The sequence below is a fragment of the Denticeps clupeoides genome, chromosome 8 (genome assembly GCF_900700375.1).
Source record: "Denticeps clupeoides chromosome 8, fDenClu1.1, whole genome shotgun sequence".
NCBI lineage: Eukaryota > Metazoa > Chordata > Actinopteri > Clupeiformes > Denticipitidae > Denticeps > Denticeps clupeoides.
Genome location: NC_041714.1, coordinates 2,380,731 through 2,402,128, shown reverse-complemented (window position 1 = coordinate 2,402,128; position 21,398 = coordinate 2,380,731). Strand labels below are relative to the sequence as shown.

Sequence of the window (21,398 nt, the reverse complement as noted above, 5' to 3'; positions counted from 1 at the left end):
TTTACAGCCCTGCACTGTCAACACTTCACTTTACAACTGAATTTCTGCCCCATCCTCCCTTACACAGCCGTGCAACATCTCCAACAGGGTGCAATTCACAATTTTAGATACCACGAATAGGGCAGAGCATGAAACTAGAATTGCCTGTTATTATTCACGGCCGTATTCGCATTACCTTTGACCCTGTTCCACATCGGACATATTCCCCCTGCTGCTATATCCAACCGTAATCGAGCCTCTGTTCCTCAACGCATGCGAAACTAGGCCACCGTGCAGTCACGAAAACGATCAGCTCATTTGACCCCGCGATCGCAATAAATGCCACCTTTCCGCCCCAAACACACACGGGCAAAGGATGAAGAGTTCCTCTCCTCAGGCACTCAGCCTAACACACAGCACCTCCTCATTCATTAAACCCTCAGAGCCACAAACAGCTACCGCGCCTGCATCTACGAGGGTGAGGCTGAGCACGAGTGCGCGGGTCTGTTTGAAGGGAGAGAAAGTTCCTTCGTTTGTTTTAGTAATGAGAGACCAGTGCTGGATGGGTGGATGAAAGGAAAAATCACACCACAGACAGGGGGATGGGCAAAGGGAGCTAGAACGACAGACAGATCTGGAGAGATGGAAACATGAGGGTATCAAATCCAGACAAGTGCACAGTTGTGGCTGTTCCTTACACACACATATACACACGCACACACACAGCGTGGAAGAAAAGCATGCAGGTCGCGACAGGATACACAGATAACTGCTTCCTACATGCACTTCAGTTTGCTGGATCAGGTTACTGATTGACCAGCCGTACCTGAAGCCGTTCATCACAAAGCCAGGAAGCAACACCCACACAGACCCAAGAGCTCAGAGCACGCCGGGTCATAAGCAGACTTCCTCACGTTAACACACACACACACACACACCAGCAGAGGGCCTTTCACACACTGTCAGATCCCTGAGGGCAGTCTGCTATGAATGGGCTTCCAAATGTGAGGCCAACTATTCTTTCTCAACTAAAACAATACCATAACTGCAAAACACACACACACACACACACACACACACAGGCCGTCAAGAAACAGCAGTTCAAACACAGATTGAATACACACTAAACTTTTAAAATTGCCACAGATGCCAGTGGTACACTACAACATGATCACGTTGCTGTAACACACACACACACACACACACACACACAGCAGATGAAGATTCATTTCCTCTCTGAGCAGCGTGTGGATGGGGAAGCCCCATCAGACAGACTGAAACCCTCCCCCCCAGCACGTTACCAGCACAGTGGTGGTTGAGGAGCGGAGCGGCCGCGGTGACGGTTCTACACTCCTCCATTCTCTTCTCCGAGTGCGCGCTCGCGTCCCCTCCTCTCCGGCGCGTGTGGTGTCCGCCCCGCTCGCAGTGGCTTTAATCTCCTGTCCGTCTCACGCGCGCTTCTCGTCTGCACCCTCTCCGAGGCTTCCCGCTCACACAAAGGCCAGGCTGCAGCGAGCGAGAACGGCAGAGGCGGCGGGAGGAGGAGTGAAAGATTAAAAAAAGAAAATCTTGGCTGGCTGAGGGAGGGGCCAGACAGATTTAACCCCTGCCGTGCTGATGCATACAACACTCACTAAATCATTCTATATGTGCACACACACGCACACACAGTGGACATTCCTGCTATGTTATGTTACTCAGCTGAATAATTTTGGCTATTTTAATAGATAAGGACCGAGGACAAAGGCCACTAAACAGGCGACAGAATAACAGAGGCTTTTCTGAACCGGACCAGACCATGAGCGGTAAGCATCATCACCTGGGCTGGGTGTCTCCCATGACTGAGAGTCCACTGTGTCTCCTACTGGACCCTGCAGGAGGGAAGAGTCGGGGTTTGATCGGTATCCTGGGAAAACCCCGTACCAGACCCGTTCACAGAGTACAGAAACAGGGGCTTAAAGAATGCAGTAAAGAAAAGAGACGAGAAGACCGTGCAGGCGAGGAGGAGAGCGCATTCTTTCTGCAACAGCCAATGCCAAGTTGGACGGGAAAAACGAAAACAAGAAACTGGTGACTAGCTGCATGGCCTGAGGGAAAAAGGGGAGAGAATTCAGGGAAGAATGCCCTTATATTCCCACCCAGAAGCCCAAACTGCACAGTCCCAGTGAATTCTCCCAACACTCCATATATCCTCTCATATAAGATAAGATAAGATAAACCTTTATTAGTCCCACAAGTGGGAAATTGCATTGTCTCGGCAGAAAGTGGATAGAACAAAGGTAAGAGCAGCAAAATGTTTATATATATATATATACACACACACACACACACACACACTCACACACACACACACACACACACACACACACACACACACACACACACACACATATATAACACTAATTTCTCTGTTGCCATCATTCAGTAGTCAGTCGTTTTTATTTTGACCCATGAAACAAATGCACATGTTTCACAAATATGACCAAACGACTACATCACAGTACAGCTTTGAATGCAAATATCTAGCTGAAATTAAAATACAGGAGGAAACAAAAGTAGTCAAAGGCTCTCCTAAAAATCATTGTTTTTATGAGAAATTTCTGATTTTGTGCTAAATATAATAGTATGTTCTTTTGTCCCAGCAAAAGTCTAATGGCTGTTTAATGAACTAGATGATCTGGTCTGTTGAGTCAGAATAAATGGTATTGAATTTGCCAGCAGGTAGTGCCCTGGGGGAAGCGTGGGAGTGTGGTGAGTGTGTGCGGTATTAAAACACACACCAGGGCACCAGCTTTTAACTTCCGTGTTGTGTGCATTGACATAGATCTGCTGGTCTATTGCATTTCAACTGGGCTGAACCCTGCCATACCTCTAAATTACCGATAGAGTTACAAATTACACTGAAGTGATTGTCATTGCGATACACAGCACATCACACAGTGACGCAACAAAATGTGTCCTCTGCTTTTAACCATCACGTTGGTGAGCAGCAGTGTGTGGGGACGGTTCTTTGCTCAGTGTCACCTCAGTGGCACCTTGGCGGTTCTGGACTAGAAAACCAGCAACCTTCTGATTACGGGTCCATTTCCTTACCCGCTAGGCCACCACTGCCCATCCAAATTCAAAATGGCGCTGTGTAGCAATGATTGCTTTATATAATCAATCCACAGCATTTTTACTGCCCTAAAATTTTTGGTGCATTTCCATCACTGCTACAGAGTGGCCAGGAGCCACATCACACTGGTTTCATTTGGCAAAGGAAGAACTCAGTATCCAGTTCGCTTGGCTTGGGTTTCACACACAATGAAGAGTCCTGATGAACGAGATCATCTTTCTCTCACATGCACGCTAACACTGGCACTCCGCTGGTGACCAGCACAAACACAAGCAAGAGCAGAGTACAGGGGTCAGGAGAGCCACATCAGCCAATGGCCAGACAGGAAATCTGCATTTTTACAACTTCTGTCAGAGGTGTATAGTAAAAGTGCAAGTGCAGTTTCTGAGCCAGAAACTAACAGAAGAAAATATTTTCACACAGGCACCACAGGCAAAATAGAGAAAGAATGGCAATTCAGAGTAGAATGTGTGTGTATGTGTGTTTCGCTTGCAGGTTTGTAAGTTGGAAGACATGAGGATGTCACATTTGAACAAGGTCGCCATTCATCTGATCTTGTCCTCCAGACAAAGGGCAGAAGCTTGACATCATGTCCTCCTCGTCAGTACCTGCGTGTCTGAGAAACGGTGGCATCATTAATCAGTAGAAGACTCTGCAGACTCTCCAACTCCTTTGTCTTTGCTTTTTTCTGGATAATGATTTTCGGTTGAGGCAAGTACAGGCGCATCAACAGACAGAAATGCAATCTGCTCATCTTCCATGCGAGCATGTTGTTTAAAAGTAATAAAGCATTCCTCATTCCCCAGTGCCAGTCTGACGGCTGGCGCCATCATGGCACAGAGGAAGCGGTGGGGCTAGTTGCTGAGCTGCTTCCTCCGCTGTCTCAGGTGACAGAGTGTTTGGTCAAGTGGAGCATTCCCTCGCTTTACATCAGAGGACCTGCTCACAACACTGATAAACACCACTCAGGCATACAGCACATGACAGCCACCACACTGTGGCACAGAGATGCGGTCCAATCAACAATTAACGTCATCATTACTTACCAATACGTAACTTGCATAAAATAACAAAACCATATTAATGCATCATTTGTGTCTTTTTGTGTAAAACTACGTCGCTACCTGGCTTCTTTGGCTAAACGTGTGTCTGCGTGTGTGTGTGTGTGTGTGTGTGTGAGATATGTATACATACACACACACACACACACACACACACACACACACAATGACATGTTTTTGTGTATTGAGGCTAAAGGGGTGAAAATGTGAACATGCTGAGTGAAACACTGTAGGGTTTTCTTTTTGGAGACCACCAATATTCACAAATGTATCTGGTACTACAGCAATGAGGGCAGTGCCTACAGCATCCTGACCCCCCACCCCTAGGGCAGTGCTGCCTGCATTCCGAAAATCCCTGTTCCCAATTAGCCTGGCAGAGACCTACTAGGGCACAGGAACCTGTGTTTTTCACCCCATGTCACACTGAGCCCCACACTTCAGGGCTTGCCATGGAAGTGATTTCATTCCTACCTTGATGAGCATGACTTGGAAAGGATCCACGTCTGCTTCACACAGACTCTCCACTGGCGTCCCTAAGGGCTCAATACTCAATCCTCTCATTACCTTCCTCTACATGAGATCACTTCCTCACATGGGTTATCCTACCTCTGCTATGCTGACAACACAAATCATCTTCATCAGATGTGCATGCTTCCTCCAAGATCTCTGCCATCTAAATCCCAACAAACCAAACTAATATTTATTCCAGCAGATTATTCACCACATCAGGATCTTGATACCTACCCAAACAACTCACAGCTCTCTCCTGTACGCAACCTTGGTGTTACTATAGACAACAAACTCCTTGATTTACAACACCAATCTTTCCTACTCTTGTTGATTCCTTCTCTACATTATCAGATGGATCCACCCTTATCGATTAACACAGGCCACCCAGGTACCTGGTCAGTTCCAAGGAATCTTATGACTGGATTACTATTAATGTTGCCATTGACAATTACTACTCTTCATTAAATTGCACATTGTCATTGTGAAAGCCCAAAATGTCTGAATTCTCATCAGCATCACTTACAATGCAATGGTTTCAATTTTTTAATTGAAAAAGTAAATTGTAAAAATTGGCATGTGTACAGTGCTGATCAGTTTATGTACCTGAAGCATGTATACACATGATGTTTAACTGTATAGCCATAAGGCAGTGAAAACTGAACTAAAAGTACCTTCCTGATGGTCTGTGTGCATGTGTAACAGCCAAAGTCATAGCAGTTGCTGTCCACTATGATTGGTCAATCTCAAAGGGAAGATGCTTATTGATCAAATGAACTCCATTTAGATTGCATATGAACTCTCCTTAGGAAGTCTCCATCTCTTTCTATCATTTCTCGTTTGTGTTGTAGACACCCACAGCATCGCAACATTGTGCAGAGGTTGCCCACATGCATGGCACCGGGCCAGCCGCTTCACTGGAACTTGTGGCTGAGACTTCCGGCCCCCAGCTACTGCCAAAAAAAGGTCCTTTGTTACAAAACCTGAACACACAACATTTGTGCCGAAACTGACAGGTGAGATTGTATATTACTACACAAATGGTGGCTAATAGCTTTCAGCTCATCTAGACCGGCACAAAAACTAAACCACACACACACACACACACACACACACACACACACACACACACACCTATTATTCCCACATAATGCCAGTCTCTACCATTTACACACACACACACACACACACACACACACACACACACACACACACACAGCAGTGTACACTGCTCTAAGCTTCACTAGGAGCAGAAGTGCAAAGTCACTCACAAAGGCACACAATCACCAACACAGATACATTTTTGGAAAGTCCCAATCTGTCTGTGTGTGTGTGTGTGTGTGTGTGTAAATGGCCTTCTATGAGTAGTTAATTTGCAATTCTAAGTGCTGTTCTGAGAGGAAATTTGCAGTTTCTAAATGCAGCAGGAGACAGGAGCGCTCAGGGTTATACACATAAATGCAGTTAGTGACAAGCTGCCTCTCGCCTTCTCTTCACTGCCTGAAGTTTCCAAATATGTGTTCGGAACCGTTCACCTTTGTACAGCATTTGGATGTGAATCCTGGAGAGGGAAGGAGAGGGAGTCTTACACGTGAAATATTGAAGCACAGCTACAGCCCTGACCTGCCACACTTGATTGGTTCTTGCCTGACTTGATCAGATGTTTTTTCTCTTTCCAAATTCCTCCCATCTTCGTTCTCTCTCTATTTAAGTGAGAAGTGAGAAAGTGAAGTGATTGTCTTTGTGATACACAGCAGCACAGCACATGGTGCACACAGTGAAATGTGTCCTCTGCTTTTATACCATCACCCTTGGTGAGCAGTGGCCAGTCATGACAGGCACCCGGGGAGCAGTGTGTGGGGACGGTGCTTTGCTCAGTGGAACCTCAGTGGCACCTTGGCATGTCGGGATTTGAACTGGCAACCTTCTGATTACGGGGCCACTTCCTTAACCTCTAGGCTGATATTTTCTAGGTTCCAGAGAATCAGATTTTTATGCAAGTGTACAGTTACCCATGTTTTAGGTGTGTTCACTTCCTGATTCTCCACAATTTATGAAATAGTCCCACAATACAGACACACACAGTAACACACACACTTCCCATTTGAGGCTCATGCTATGCCAGGGGAACAGCGCCCTCTGTCAGTAACATTGAAAAAGTGCACAAAATATCTAGACAGGGGAGGGACTACTGCCCCTGACCAATCCCCTCAATGTGAAAGAGCAAGGAGGAAAGCTGCTGGTGGTGCACAGGACAGGAACGCTCCACTGGGCCATCGCACCACATCTGCAGCCGCCACCGCACCCCAGGAGGACAGGATGAGGTCACCACCATGTGGCACTCAACTGCAGAGCAGAAAATCTGCAATATCAGCTGAGGGGCAGTGCTGTGCGCTGCCCGCTGCAGTGTCCCAGTTAGCAAGAGGACGAGTGCAGGCCTTGGCACACTGACTACAGAACCTGCTATTGGAGGAGAATCATTCTCACATTTCTCCGGCAGTCAGAATATTTACAACTGACAAAACACACAAACACAAAGCAGTAATAACTGTCTACCACCACAACATACATAATAATAAATCACATTATTACACAAGTAATAATTCCTATTAGATTAAATAACGTTAAATAAAAGGAGGAGTTTAATTAATGTCCGCCCACACTGAAATCTTATTTGTTGGCTTCGCAAAATAAGCCAATTTGTCTGTGGAATTGGAAACACATGCAACATGTGGTAGATGTGGGAACTACTGTGAGACTTGGGATACAGCAGCGTGTCTCAGTTTAAAAGTAATGTAAAGACACAAACAAAAAATGCTGATTTCTGCCATTTTATCAATCATGAAAAAATGCCCAGCCCTATAACACAGGCTACAAACCAGTCCGCTTGGAGAATATTGTTTCAGCCCTACTTCTCTCTGACATGCAGCTCTGATAAAGGCAACCCTTTAAAGGCCATCCATCCTCCCCCATTCTCCCCCGATTTGTAGCAGATCAGAGACTCTTCACTGATCCTGTACACAAACGGAGGAAACGTGATGCGAACAAACAGCCCAGCCACAGGTGCTGTGGTCTGCATCATAAACTGGACTTTAGTCATCCATCCTGCTAGTGGGGACATGCTGCCACTTCCAAGAACGGTTTCTAAACACCAGCGTCTCCTCGTCCTGACCTGGGCACTCTTATTCCTACAGGGAGTGCAGAATTATTTGGCAAGTTGTATTTTTGAGGAAAACTTTATTATTGAACAACAACCATGTTCTCAATGAACCCAAAAAACTCATTAATATCAAAGCTGAATGTTTTTGGAAGTAGTTTTTAGTTTGTTTTTTATTTTTAGCTATTTTAGGGGGATATCTGTGTGTGCAGGTGACTATTACTGTGCATAATTATTAGGCAACTTAACAAAAAACAAATATGTACCCATTTCAATTATTTATTTTTACCAGTGAAACCAATATAACATCTCCACATTCACAAATATACATTTCTCACATTCAAAAACAAAACAAAAACAAAAACAAATCAGCGACCAATATAGCCACCTTTCTTTGCAAGAACACTCAAAAGCCTGCCATCCATGGATTCTGTCAGTGTTTTGATCTGTTCACCATCAACGTTGCGTACAGCAGCAACCACAGCCTCCCAGACACTGTTCAGAGAGGTGTACTGTTTTCCCTCCTTGTAAATTTGATAATGGACCACAGGTTCTCAATGGGGTTCAGATCAGGTGAACAAGGAGGCCATGTCATTAGTTTTTCTTCTTTTATACCCTTTCTTGCCAGCCACGCTGTGGAGTACTTGGACGCGTGTGATGGAGCATTGTCCTGCATGAAAATCATGTTTTTCTTGAAGGATGCAGACTTCTTCCTGTACCACTGCTTGAAGAAGGTGTCTTCCAGAAACTGGGAGTTGAGCTTGACTCCATCCTCAACCCGAAAAGGCCCCACAAGCTCATCTTTGATGATACCAGCCCAAACCAGTACTCCACCTCCACCTTGCTGGCGTCTGAGTCGGACTGGAGCTCTCTGCCCTTTACCAATCCAGCCACGGGCCCATCCATCTGGCCCATCAAGACTCACTCTCATTTCATCAGTCCATAAAACCTTAGAAAAATCAGTCTTGAGATATTTCTTGGCCCAGTCTTGACGTTTCAGCTTGTGTGTCTTGTTCAGTGGTGGTCGTCTTTCAGCCTTTCTTACATTGGCCATACAAGGTGTATTGCACACCTTGTGCTTTTGGGCACTCCAGTGATGTTGCAGCTCTGAAATTTGGGCAAACTGGTGGCAAAGTGGCATCTTGGCAGCTGCACGCTTGACTTTTCTCAGTTCATGGGCAGTTATTTTGCGCCTTGGTTTTTCCACACGCTTCTTGCGACCCTGTTGACTATTTTGAATGAAACGCTTGATTGTTCGATGATCACGCTTCAGAAGCTTTGCAATTTTAAGAGTGCTGCATCCCTCTGCAAGATATCTCACTATTTTGGACTTTTCTGAGCCTGTCAAGTCCTTCTTTTAACCCATTTTGCCAAAGGAAAGGAAGTTGCCTAATAATTGTGCACACCTGATATAGGGTGTTGATGTCATTAGACCACACCCCTTCTCATTACAGAGATGCACATCACCTAATATGCTTAATTGGTAGTAGGCTTTCGAGCCTATACAGCTTGGAGTAAGACAACATGCATGAAGAGGATGATGTGGACAAAATACTCATTTGCCTAATAATTCTGCACTCCCTGTACATGAATGTTAATATTACCAGGTTCACCATCATATACATTTACAGCATTTACCAGACGCCCTCATCCAAAGTGCCTTACATTCGGTATTTACAGGGACAGTCCCCCTGGAGACACTTGGGGTTAAGTGTCTTGCTCAGGGACACAATGGTAGTAAGTGGGGTTTGAAACTTTGTGGATCTTCTGGTAGTGTCTTACCCACTATCCACCTTACTTTTCTCCAATAAATATAAAAACACTGCTAAAAGAATTGAAATGAGAATACATTTCCATGAATGCCTCGTCCTTATTTTGTGTTTATTTTTTTTTATTGTTACTTTTTTATTCTGCTTTTTAATGGTGACTATTTTTCTCTTAATTCGCCTGTGGTTGTCACCAAGAAATTGTATTGTGTAAGTCATTGAATCTCCAATTATGCTTAAACTCAAGGAGAAATTCTTGATGGACAGTCCATCAAGAAATTCTGGTGCCCAACAAATGCACCAGTGGGACCTGTCCAACTTGTGTCCAACTTGTGTCCAAAGGTAAGTCTCCTTTCAAACTTAAAAAATGATAAAAATCTTTATTTTAAATAAGCTACGCTTTCTGGTTCTAAAAAACTGTTCTTATTGATCTTGTACAGTACAAAGAACACAAACACACCCACCCATGTTTGTCAGTCACACAAACAGCGCACACAAAAGCCCAGACACATCCTGTTTACAAAAGCTTTAAGAAGTACAGTGAGCACACATCCAGTAGTCTCACACACACACACACACACACACACACACACACACACGGCACATCCTTCTGCGGGCTGATTTTAGTGCAGTGTGTCAGTAGGTCTACTGTCCACTTCGCATCTATATGTATGTGTGTGTGTGTGTGTGTGTGTGAGACTTTGGCCTCTCTCTTCCACTCTGGTAGCTTCACACTCACGTGAAAAAGAGTGCGGCGGAAAGAATGCTTCATTCCTGCTGAAGTGTAATCTATTGTTAAGGGTGGGGACGCGAAACAGGGGAGGAGGAGAGATGGCATTCCTGCATCTGGAATCGCTCTGGAGCACAAGCATCCCGCTCTCTCATTTTTTACGGTGAAGGAATTCTGAAACCTGATCTGTCCAGCCGCTCTGGAGCTGCAGCAAACTCGGAGCGGCCGGGCTGAAGGAGGCGTCACAGTCTGTAGGAGATCCAGTCAAACTGGGACATTAGCCGTTCGGAGCACACGCTAAGCTACACGCCTCCTGCTGCCACCCAAAGTGCTTTTGTGTTTGTTCAAGCATGCTGGTGACACAAAGCAACAGATGGCTGAGGACACACACTGACAGAGACCCATTTTTAATCGCCCTCGCAACCAAAAGGGAGCACAAAGTCGGCCCGATGGCCGTTCATCAGCCCGGAGGTCGCGGGGTGGGAGGGGCGTGGCAACACACCTGGCTCCAGGGCAGCTATTTATACACGTGCTTTTGACCGTTAAAGTGCTGATTGGGTGCAGAGTGCAGTCAGAGGGGAAAACTGACACCCTGCCACACAGCGCTACACAGCTCCTGTACTTACACTCTACCACCTTTCTGTACAGTCAGTCCGCCAATAGGACACATTCTTTCTGATCTCTGCCAGTTAATAAAGCGCAGTGTGTGATGTCCTTTGCATTACAGTCACTGGCCACGGGTTTTTAAGAGAATTTGTATTGAAACCGTGGTGGTACTACTGGGTAACACACCAGAAAGTCACAGGATCAAAACCCACTTGCTACCATTGTGTCCCATTATACTCAGACCAAATGCTGAGCAACACAAAATAAATTATAACATTCACTTAACAGTATATATTTGATACAGTGCATCACACTAAATTGCCATCTGGTGCTGCATTTCCGTGGCAACTGAAGCGGTCAGTGGTGTGGATGCAGGTTACCAGGCAATGAGAGGAAATTAATGATGATTTGAATGACGAAAAGACACATTCCTGGTGAGTTTCAAGAAGGACTGTACAGAAAGGAACCTACAGAGCAGTGCCACATGCTTTTATACCAACTCTCTACATTTACACTTAAAGCATTTACCTGACGTCCTTATCCAGAGTGACAGGGACAGTCCCCCTGGAGACACTCATGGTTAAGTGTTAAGGGTTGAACTTGGGACTCTGTGGTCTTCTGGTTTATAGGCGCGTGTCTTACCCACTAAGCCACTCCCACCTCCTCTACAGTTACTGTATACAGTTATTAATCTGTTCACTTTGTTTATTGTGACACAGCCAAAACAAATGCATTCAATTCCCTGTTTATCCATTTGCATGATCTGTATGAGAGGAATACCAGCAGTGTCAATATGACATCCACATATAACACGTATATATAAAATGATTGGACAGCTGCCTTGCATTTTGGGCAACTTGTCCATCATATTCACTGGCAGCAGTCAAGTTGAGGACAGTGTCACTGAATGTCCAAGAAAGTATTCATATAATACAAGTAGAACGACAGCTTTAAGTCTCACTGTTTTGCAGCCAGTGTTTTTGTATGAGCTAATTCGCCATTTTAATTGTAAGATGTAATACTTAAAGACATACCATCCCAGACCTAACCTGACATTTTATTCTTCAGCACCCCTTCCTCGTCTCATACCGTCAGAGGGTTCTAGTCAGTAGAACCGACACGGATGTAGCTCATTTTCTCCTGAAGTGGCGCAGAAAGCGTGGCGCCCGCGGGGCGTCGTTCCACCGCGGGTGACAGCGCGGATTCCGCGCGTTTACAGCGATGACAAGCGTACAAAGACCGACAAAAAAAACCTTTTAGTTCGGAGGGCGGGACATTCAGGTGGGCCGATCTTCGGACAGCGCAGCGTACTCACCGAGACTGCCGGCAAAAGCGTCCATTTCGGGAGGATATTCCTGCGAGGGCGACGAGTGGCGGGGGATTAATAGCACGACGTCTCGGCCGCTGTGGGAACAGCTCGGCAGGCGTCGGCAGAACAACGCAGGAGCAGCGCGTCGCCGTCGCCGCAGTCCTCGCGCCCTCCGTCAGGGGGAGGAGTCGGTGGGAGGAGCTACCGGGGTTAGGCAGGGTTCAGGCCACGCCCCGTTGGCCTCCGACAATATGGCGCTGGACTAGTGGAAGAGGTTCGCCTTCAGAACTACGAGTTGGTGTGTACTGCAGCAGAATATTTCTCCAAATAGGGCAGTGGTGGCCTAGCGGTAAGGAAGCGGACCCGTAAGCAGAAGGTTGTGGGTTCGAATCTCGAGTCGCCACTGAGGTTTCTCGATACGGTGATGGTTAAATGCAGAGGACACGTTTCGTTTTGCTTCACAATCACTTCACTATCAGTAGCACAATACGTTTCCTTTACTGTTTAGCACGACACAAGGCTGCTTTTACATGTCGTAAAATCCAACAAAACAACAAATTACTATTACTACTAACAACTACTACAAACAATTCTGTGCCTTTGAAACTTTTATAACTTCTTACACACCTGTGTATTCACAACTACAATTGATTTTACTGCGTTGTTTTGTCACATACAATTAAAAATGGTAATAAATGATGGCATAAGATGACAGTCACACAGAATGTATATAGAAATGTGTGCTTTCCTTCCATTGTACCAAATATATTTAAATTCAGATAGAACTGGTGTCTAATGGACGTGAAATATATTTGTGGAAGGTGTAAAGATGTGCTGAGAAAGTATACAAGACAAATATACATTACGTTAATGGATCTGTATAACATGTAAAAAAAATAATAACAGGAGATTTATTCCAACCTGTTGTTGCACTTGAAGAAAAGGTGTTCAGCGCCCCCCACTGCAGCAGAAAATTGTACATTTACGCCCTGTAGCCAATTTATTCCCAATTCAAAGTAAACAGACAGAGTAAATGGCAGGAATCTTTATTTCAGTGTGCAATTATAAGTGGTATAGAATAAGTGTCCATAAAAACACAAATCATTGTGTATGTTTCATAATTGTCCGAAGTTTGTGTTTTTTCAGATTTTTTCCAGGTCAGCCTTCATTGGTGAATTCCTACTTTCATTCTCAGAAACAAATCACTACAGATGGTTCAACTGGTTTCACTTTTAATGGTCTAATTCAAGAGGTGTTGCAGCCGACGGCCTGAAGGTGGCGGCACTGCGCTTTCAGAGGGCGCCTACTTCCTACACCACCTCGCAGAAGAAGGAGTACGACGTCACAGCGTTCTCAACTCGTTACAGAAAACAGACATCGCTAATTTAATCGAGTACGTAAAGTTTCGGTGAGTTATCTTCTCATAAAACACGTTTCTCAACGAAACGGATGGATTCCTATACCGCTCTGCAGGCAGTGGAAATGTAAGTTGTTTGCTTCGACATTGTTTGCTTCATGACAGTTATTTAGTTATATTTTACACCCATATAACTAGAGAATGAAATGCGAGAAAAAAGGTACATGTCTCCGGAGTGTTGGGGACGATGGCGCAGTATGGTGAGGATGTTGATCAGGTGGTTCATTCATCAACCGCGATGTTTGGCACACACAGGAAGTCGTGTCGGCGTTTTTCCAGACAAAATAAAGTCCTTTATGACGACATAAGGGGACAAATAATAATTATTTTTATGTAGCTTTTAAATTTCCAGCTTGTGGGAGTAATGAAAGATAGTCTTATCTTACAGATATACCTCATTTGATCACTTGAATGTTAAGGATTTTGCTCATAATTATTGTAAAATAAATATCCATATCTATCCATTATGACAGCTTAGCCTGTAGGGTTTTGTTGCACAAAACACAATCTCCCCAAGAGCCGTTAAATCCTTAAAGATCATTTGTGACAGACAAGTCAGCTTTTCAAAAAGCTTCAAAATATAAGATTATTTTAAATACTCATACCCATTTCAATCGAAGTTGAAGTTGTGTTTTTGTCATTAATGCAGTGGAACACAGAGCAGAATTCCTCTTATCTGTCCCTGCATCAAATACAACAAATGTCAGTAAAATATGACAGCATAGAGGGTTAGCAATTATTTTTGTTTAGGCACTGCTAGCCTATTCTGATACCTGATAACTACTCAGTTCACTCAAACGTGCAGTTCCAGATGCCTCCTGCTCAAAAGGTTAACCAGACTGAAGTAATAATGAGTGTAGTATCTATATTAACATTAATCTCTCTCTTCTTTCCATTATGATCGTTTGAGTTAATAAATTAGAAATCTAAAGCGTGCTTTATGCAGTCTGCCAAGTTTCTGCTGATGCTCTGTATTCTCAAAAAATAGCTTTGTAACTCTCCTTTGCAAACCTTTTTTATTTTATTTCAATTAATTCCCAGCAACCTTATAAGAGCATAAGATATACTGTGACAAATCATCAACGTATAAATGTTTATATGGTTAAAATGTTTTTTTTTTATTAACAGTAGATGACAAAGCAGCTGTAAGGAGACAAACATGAAACCAAAGAGAAGATGTACCAGTGTGACGAGAGATGTATTCTTCCAAAACATTCTGGAGAGAAGCCCTTCCAGTGTACACAATGTGGTGTGACTTTTTCACGAGTGGCAAACCTTAAAACTCACCAGAGAATCCATACTGGAGAGAAGCCCTTCCAGTGTGCACAGTGTGGAGTGAGTTTTTCACGAGCATCAAACCTTAAAACTCACCAGAGAATCCATACTGGAGAGAAGCCCTACCAGTGTACACTGTGTGGGAAGAGTTTTTCACGAAGAACGGCCCTTAAAACGCACCAGAGAATCCATAGTGGAGAGAAGCCACACGTCTGTTCCCACTGTGGCAAGAATTTTAGAAGTACTTTAGAATGTAAAAGACACAAACTCCTACATAATGCAGAGAAGCCCCACCAATGTGTACAATGTGGGAGGGTTTTTTCACAAGTAACAAACCTTAATACACACCAGAGGATACACACTGGACAGAAGCCTTATGTCTGTTCCTGCTGTGGAAAGAGTTTCAGAAGTTCATTAGGTTGTAAAAGACATGAACTCGTGCACTCTGGAAAGAAGCCCTACCAGTGTGCACAGTGTGGGGTGAGGTTTTCACGAGTGGCAAACCTTAAATCACACCAGAGAATCCATACTGGAGAGAAGCCCTACCAGTGTACACAGTGTGGCATGAGTTTTTCACGAGCATCAAACCTTAAAACACACCAGAGGACACATACCGGAGAGAAGCCCTACCGCTGTTCACTTTGTGGGAGGGGTTTTTCACGAGCAGCATACCTTGAAACACACCAGAGAAGCCACAGTGGAGAGAAGCCCTACCAGTTTACACAGTCTGAGAGGTGTTTTCCGCAAGCAGCAACCCTTACTTCACACCAGAGAATCCGTTCTGGTGAGAAGCCGTATGTCTGTTCCTACTGCGGAAAGACTTTTAGAAGCGCTTTAGGATGTAAAAGACATGAACTTGTACATACTGGAGGGAAGCCCTATCAGTGTGCTCAGTGTGGGAGGAGCTTTTCACGAGCATCGCACCTTGAAACACACACTGGAGAGAAGCCCTACGTCTGCATGATTTGCTATGAAACTTTTACAACAACATCGGGACTCCAACTTCATGAGAGGGTACCTACTGGAGAGAAGCATTTGTCTGTTTCCACTAAGGGATTTTCATAATTTGTCAGTTTTTCTTGGTTTGTGTACAGAGATTTCACATTTTTGTCATGTTTCCTATTTTATTTTCACTGACACAATTTCACCAGTTGTACAAAATATAATTAAATTATATAGTCATCTAACACACTTTTGTGATCAATTTTTTTAGTTTGATCTAACTCTGTGCCTGAAATTCACACTGAATCCACTCTTGTGTTGGCATCATGATTATCCATATATATTATATATATTTTTTAATTCAATCCAAATTCAAACACAAAACAAAGTGAATGTTTGTTACAGATTACAAATAAGATTGGATTAGGCTATCTCTTTCCCTTTCAACAATCCATTTTCAAGATTCTGTCCAATCCATTATCCATAGACTAGATTACTTACAAAATTTTATATGTAATGGGACATTTACCACATGAAGTACCATTAAAATATGAACGATAAGATATCACCAAAAACCCATATAATAAGAGCCTGTGAACTGTACAGAATTTTACAGATTTCGAGCTCATTAGGTTGACGTCTACACCCCATGAAGGTAAACCCCATGCATGCTTTTGGATTGTTTTAACATTGTTTTTATTGAGCTGCAGCACAATAGTTTAATCACATATAAACCCATTCTATGCATTCATGTACTTCTCACTCACCAAACTTATGTGAAACCAGCCTATTGTAAAATGTTTGATCCTCATGAGCCTAGTGTGCAGGAATTAGACTTGATTATACGGTGTTTGTGGGTTTTGGGGTTGTTCTTTTCATTATATTATTGATAAATTCTTTACCCTGGACTCTATTGAGATTTGGGGAAGCAGACCCGTAATCAGAAGGTTGTGGGTTCAAATCCCGAGCCACCAAGGTGCCTCTGAGCAAAGCACTGTCCCCACACACTACTCCTCAGGCACCTTTCATGGCTGCCTGTGTGCTGTGCTGCTTGTGTCATCAAAATGACAATCTTTCAAGGAAAGAAATCTATTTTGCTTCTCTCTGTACTGACTCACCACCAGGATATATTAGTACCCTCCCTTACACTTCTCCAGATTCAAGTAGTCAATGGAGACTAACCCAAATGGGTGTGAGGTAGCTATATTCACTAGTGGAGCTCAGGTTGGTTTATTGGTCCGTTCACCAAAAATATTTCACTGTGTACTTTCATATATATATTTTTTTTAAATAAATGAAATCACACAAAGTTAGAGCAAAATATAATAATTTGATGTTTTGTTTTTTTCTTTGCTGAAATAATTTGCATTAAAATGTCAGTTACATTCGTACGGATCTCATTGTTTTGCTGAGACAGCGCGTGGTGTAAATGTCCATTATTGCTGGGAGTTGTGTGCCTGTGATCCTCTGGGCTGTTTTCACCACCCTCTGCAGAGCTTTCTTGTCCTGAGCAGTACAACTGCCGTACCAGGACGCAATACTGCCCATGAGGATAGACTCCACAGCGCACCTGTAGAAGCTGGTGAGGACAGAGGTGGATACCCCAGCCTTCTTTAGGCATCTGAGGAAGTGGAGTCATTGGTGGGCTTTTTTGGTGACCGCTGCTGTGTGTTCTGAGGACTTGAGGTCGTCACTGAGGGTGACCCCAAGGAGCCTGAAGCTGCTGTGGAGCCCTCTCCACAGCACCTCCTCCGATGTAGATAGGAAGATGAGCTGTATCCTGCCTCCTTAAATCCAAAACCATGTCCTTGGTTTTGCTGACGTTGAGAGAGAGGTTGTTCTCCTGACACCACTCTGCCAAGAGTCTCACCTCCTCTCTGTAGGCCGTCTCATCATTGTTGCTGATCAGGCCTACAACAGTGGTATCATCAGCAAACTTGATGATGGTGTTGGAGCTGTGTCTGGACACACAGTCGTATGTGAACAGGGAGTACAGCATTGGGCTCAGAACACTTCCCTGCGGCGTTCCAGTGTTGCGATCTGTTGGTGAGAAAGTCCAGAACCCAGTTGCACAGAGTAGAACTGAGTCCCAGCGCCCGCAGCTTCTGGATCAGCTTGGAGGGGATAACTGTGTTGAATGCAGAGCTGAAATCTACAAACAACAGTCTGGCGTAGCAGTTCTTGTTGTCCAGGTGAGCCAGGGTGGTGTGGATGGTCTGTGAAATGGCATCATCAGTGGATCTATTGAGGCGGTATGCAAATTGAAGTGGGTCTAGATTGGTAGGAATGGAGCTCAAAATGTTCACCAGGGTTCAACACCAGGCCATTTACTAATGCTGAGTAAACCTTTTTTGTTTCTATTAAAAATCCCTCATGCCAGTCTTATCATATTTAAATTAACTTTAAATGATTAATCAGAATGAAGAGACTCATCACAGTTGACACTTTCACACTTAGACTCTCTGTGAAGACGAAGGAAAAACCCTCTGAGGGGAAAAGTTGGTAGAATCAAGTCAGAGAAGGACAATCTCCTGTGACAACGTCTTTAGTTCATATGACCTTGGACTGCATCTACTGGAAAGAAAGTGGTACATGGTTGGAACTGTAAGGAGAAACAAGCCTGAGCTTCCACCTGCACTGGAAACAGAGCAGGCTCAGTTCTCATCCAAGTTTGTCTTCACCGAGACCCATGATCTGCTGTCTTTATTTCTTTTATATTTTACAACATTCTCAGCATATCTCCTTTATTCGGTGGTCTGAGATCAAGCCGGCCTGGAAGTACAACAGGAGGAGGCCGTTCATTAAGGAGCTTGGGTGACAACTGGTGACACCTCACATCATGCCATGTGTGGGCAGCATTAAGTTACATTTCTGTAGTGACCTCACAATTTGAACTATTTCTATTTGTTCTGTGATTTATTTTCATAAATTTGGACTTTGGTTTTTTTTCCAACACACCAACCACCGCCAGAATGGTTATGAGAAGCAGACCTCCAATAGAGCTCAGCCGTTGTGAAGAGAGAGAGAGTCATCAGAGAAGAGGAATTCATCAGCGAGGAGAAGATTCCTGATCCAGCAGCAGAGATGTCCAGCGTCCGCTGCTACACACAGTGCAAAACTGAAAAGTTTTCACTGACCTGGACCATCACAAAGTTCAGCTTTGCCGAAGCTGTTGTGAGGAGCAGCTCCATCACCAATGCCAGTGAAGAGTTGAAATGGTAGGTGTGGCATCCATGAAAGATCTCAGTGCTGGACTGCTGCTCGAGACTCTGCTGCTTTTGCTCTGAATGGCGGCATCTTTCTTACACTGCATTTCTTTTATCTCTGTCTTCTCAGGTCCCCAGGGCAGGATGGTCATTCTCAACAGCGATGGAAAAGAGGCCATATCCAGAGGTGAGTCCATCTTGAGATACAAAACAGTGTAACTGTGTGTGTGTGTGTGTGTTCTGTCACTTTCTGGACTCACACGGCCTATTTGTGTGCTTTTGTTATACAGAGATTAAAGTCCACACCACGAGGGACGGGAATGTCCTTGGATTTGCCACCTTTGCCAGATGGGAAATAATTTGAGTAAAACTGTTTTTAAAAGTAATTTACCATTTAAGTAATTTAATTAGTAAGTTGTGCTTTGTTGAGCTTTGGTTTTGCTGCTCTCAAGGTTTCTTTTTGTCTTTGGGTTTAAAATATTAAAATAAAAATATATACTAAATCAATAAAGTAATGTTTGCACAATATATATGAATGTTTTCACAATGTTTATACATTAGCATAAAAAAGGCTAAAAATTAATGTCTTTGAGAAAATGAAAGTCACTACATAAAACCGCATACTCCTGTACATAAATTCATAATCATTTTAGAAATTGTAACATCACAATAGCTTTGTCATTGTAACAAGTATAATGACATTAGGTGCAGTCCCTGAGCCAGAGAGAAATCTTAAATCCTGTGTATAGAAAAAGCTTAAAAAGAAGAGCTATCTTAAAAAGAAGACATACACTAATATAATACAAAATGTAATATCGAATATGATTAAAATATACAATTCTAATTTAAGGGTGAGATTATTGCACTTATTGCAAACTATATTGAAACTTATTGCACATGAAAAAGGAATTGAGTTGGAAGTGGAAAGATGGATTAAATGTCTTTAAGTGCCCTGATGGCAACAGGGTAGAAGCTGTTGTTTAGTCTGTTGGTCCTGGTTTTAATGCTCCTGTATCTCTTGCCTGATGGCAGCAGTTGGAACAGGTCATGATCGGGATGTGAGGAGTCTCTTATGATATTTTGGGCAGCAAGATCTGTGCAGTTTGTTCAGAGACGGTAGAGAACAGCCGATGATTTCCTGGGCAGTCTTCACAATCCACTGCCCTCACTGCCAGACTCTGCAACAACTTCATCCTACAGCCCATCAGACACATGAACACTCAGGAACTTTCCACTCTGGTCCGACACACACTCCACCTCTGTTAAATTGAGTAATATTATCTGTCTGTAATAATATGTATTAATTCACCGTTCGACTTTTGCACAGCAATATTTGAACTATTTTACTTTGCACATTTATTACTCATTTCACTGGTTAAGTCTTTCTCATTGTTGTCTACATGTTTTAGTTAAATGCTACTATGACGCACACAAAAGTTTGGTCATAAATAGATGCATGTGTTTGAGTATCTTGTAGTTTATCCCACATCTTGGAACACACTCAGGGAAGAGCTCAGTTTTACCACCAGGGGGAGCTATCACTGGAGGGGGCATTGGTGTTTTCTCTGTTAACTACAGGTTAGTATAATGCACCACTATTTCTAAATACACCCATTGGGTATAATAGAGAAATTACTCATAGGAGCGGTCGGAAAAAGCTACGTGGTTAGGAGTTAGTAAAAACACACCGCAGGAGTGGGAGACACACGTAGTTCAGTGAAATGGTGGTCATGCCATTTGCGTTTCTTTGTTCATGTTACTACTGCCAGGTAGATTGAGTGTATTATTTATGTGTATGTGTACATATGTTTAAGACCACTGATGTGCTGTGGGATGGGAAAATACTGGAAAGGTTCTGTTCAAGGTGCTTCAGAAAGTAATTATTGCATTCATATTGAGTTAAAACTGTTTTGTATTATTATGAAAATTGTTGTTTGATGGGTTGAAAGTATGAATGTGTGTTGATTCTGTAAAGGGGTATAGCAGCTATTGAATGAATGTAATATTTGAGTAATATATATTTCTGTTGAAATATTTGACTGAGATGAACCTGTGAGTGGACTGAAAACGTAATTTAGGAAGTGGGTATATTACAGGGGATTGAAGAAATGTTTGTAATATGTGGAACTGAAATGTTTGTAAAGTTGAGTGTAAAATTAATTTTCTTCAGATAAAGAAATGCCTGTTAAATACAGAAACCACAGACACAACCCACAAAAAATTACACTTTGGGAATTTGTAAGTTTTTGTGCAAGAATACCAGCTGATCTACATGCTCTGGTTTGAGAGTGGATCTTTTAGCAGTGACCACATCTCCTGCAGTGGAGA

The 21,398-nt window shown here is 43.4% G+C and overlaps 2 protein-coding genes across 11 annotated transcripts in view; one reads left to right on the top strand and one right to left on the bottom strand.

Moving 5' to 3' along the window:
* Positions 1–12,416, bottom strand: part of eml4 (EMAP like 4) — a 44,682-nt gene extending 32,266 nt beyond the window's left edge. For 3 of the 4 annotated variants that reach the window (XM_028989261.1, XM_028989264.1, XM_028989265.1), the window contains exon 1: positions 1,281–1,487. In XM_028989261.1, coding sequence (XP_028845094.1) covers positions 1,281–1,338 — 58 coding nt within the window. In that variant the 5' untranslated portion in view covers positions 1,339–1,487. Of the gene's footprint in view, positions 1–1,280; positions 1,488–12,236 lie in introns of those variants that run through there. The other variant, XM_028989263.1, reaches the window with a different exon arrangement.
* Positions 12,417–12,427: 11 nt separating this feature from the next.
* On the top strand, positions 12,428–16,113 carry LOC114795702 (zinc finger protein 239-like). 7 transcript variants are annotated; one of them, XM_028989278.1, is made up of 4 exons: positions 12,460–12,528; positions 13,377–13,387; positions 13,481–13,714; positions 14,776–16,113. In XM_028989278.1, the coding sequence occupies exon 4, from the start codon at positions 14,824–14,826 to the stop codon at positions 15,985–15,987; it is 1,164 nt and encodes a 387-aa protein (XP_028845111.1). In that variant the 5' UTR covers positions 12,460–12,528; positions 13,377–13,387; positions 13,481–13,714; positions 14,776–14,823; the 3' UTR covers positions 15,988–16,113. The 7 variants fall into 7 exon arrangements, with proteins under 7 accessions (XP_028845115.1, XP_028845114.1, XP_028845113.1 ...); XM_028989276.1 differs by having other exon boundaries at positions 12,430–12,579; positions 13,377–13,714; XM_028989277.1 differs by lacking the exon at positions 13,377–13,387 and having other exon boundaries at positions 12,451–12,528; positions 13,426–13,714.
* Positions 16,114–21,398: the final 5,285 nt, after the last annotated feature.

What these genes read in the sequence shown, in the direction of transcription:
- LOC114795702 (XM_028989282.1), top strand. Translation starts at nt 14,824, where the DNA reads ATGTACCAGTGTGACGAGAGATGTATTCTTCCAAAACATTCTGGAGAG.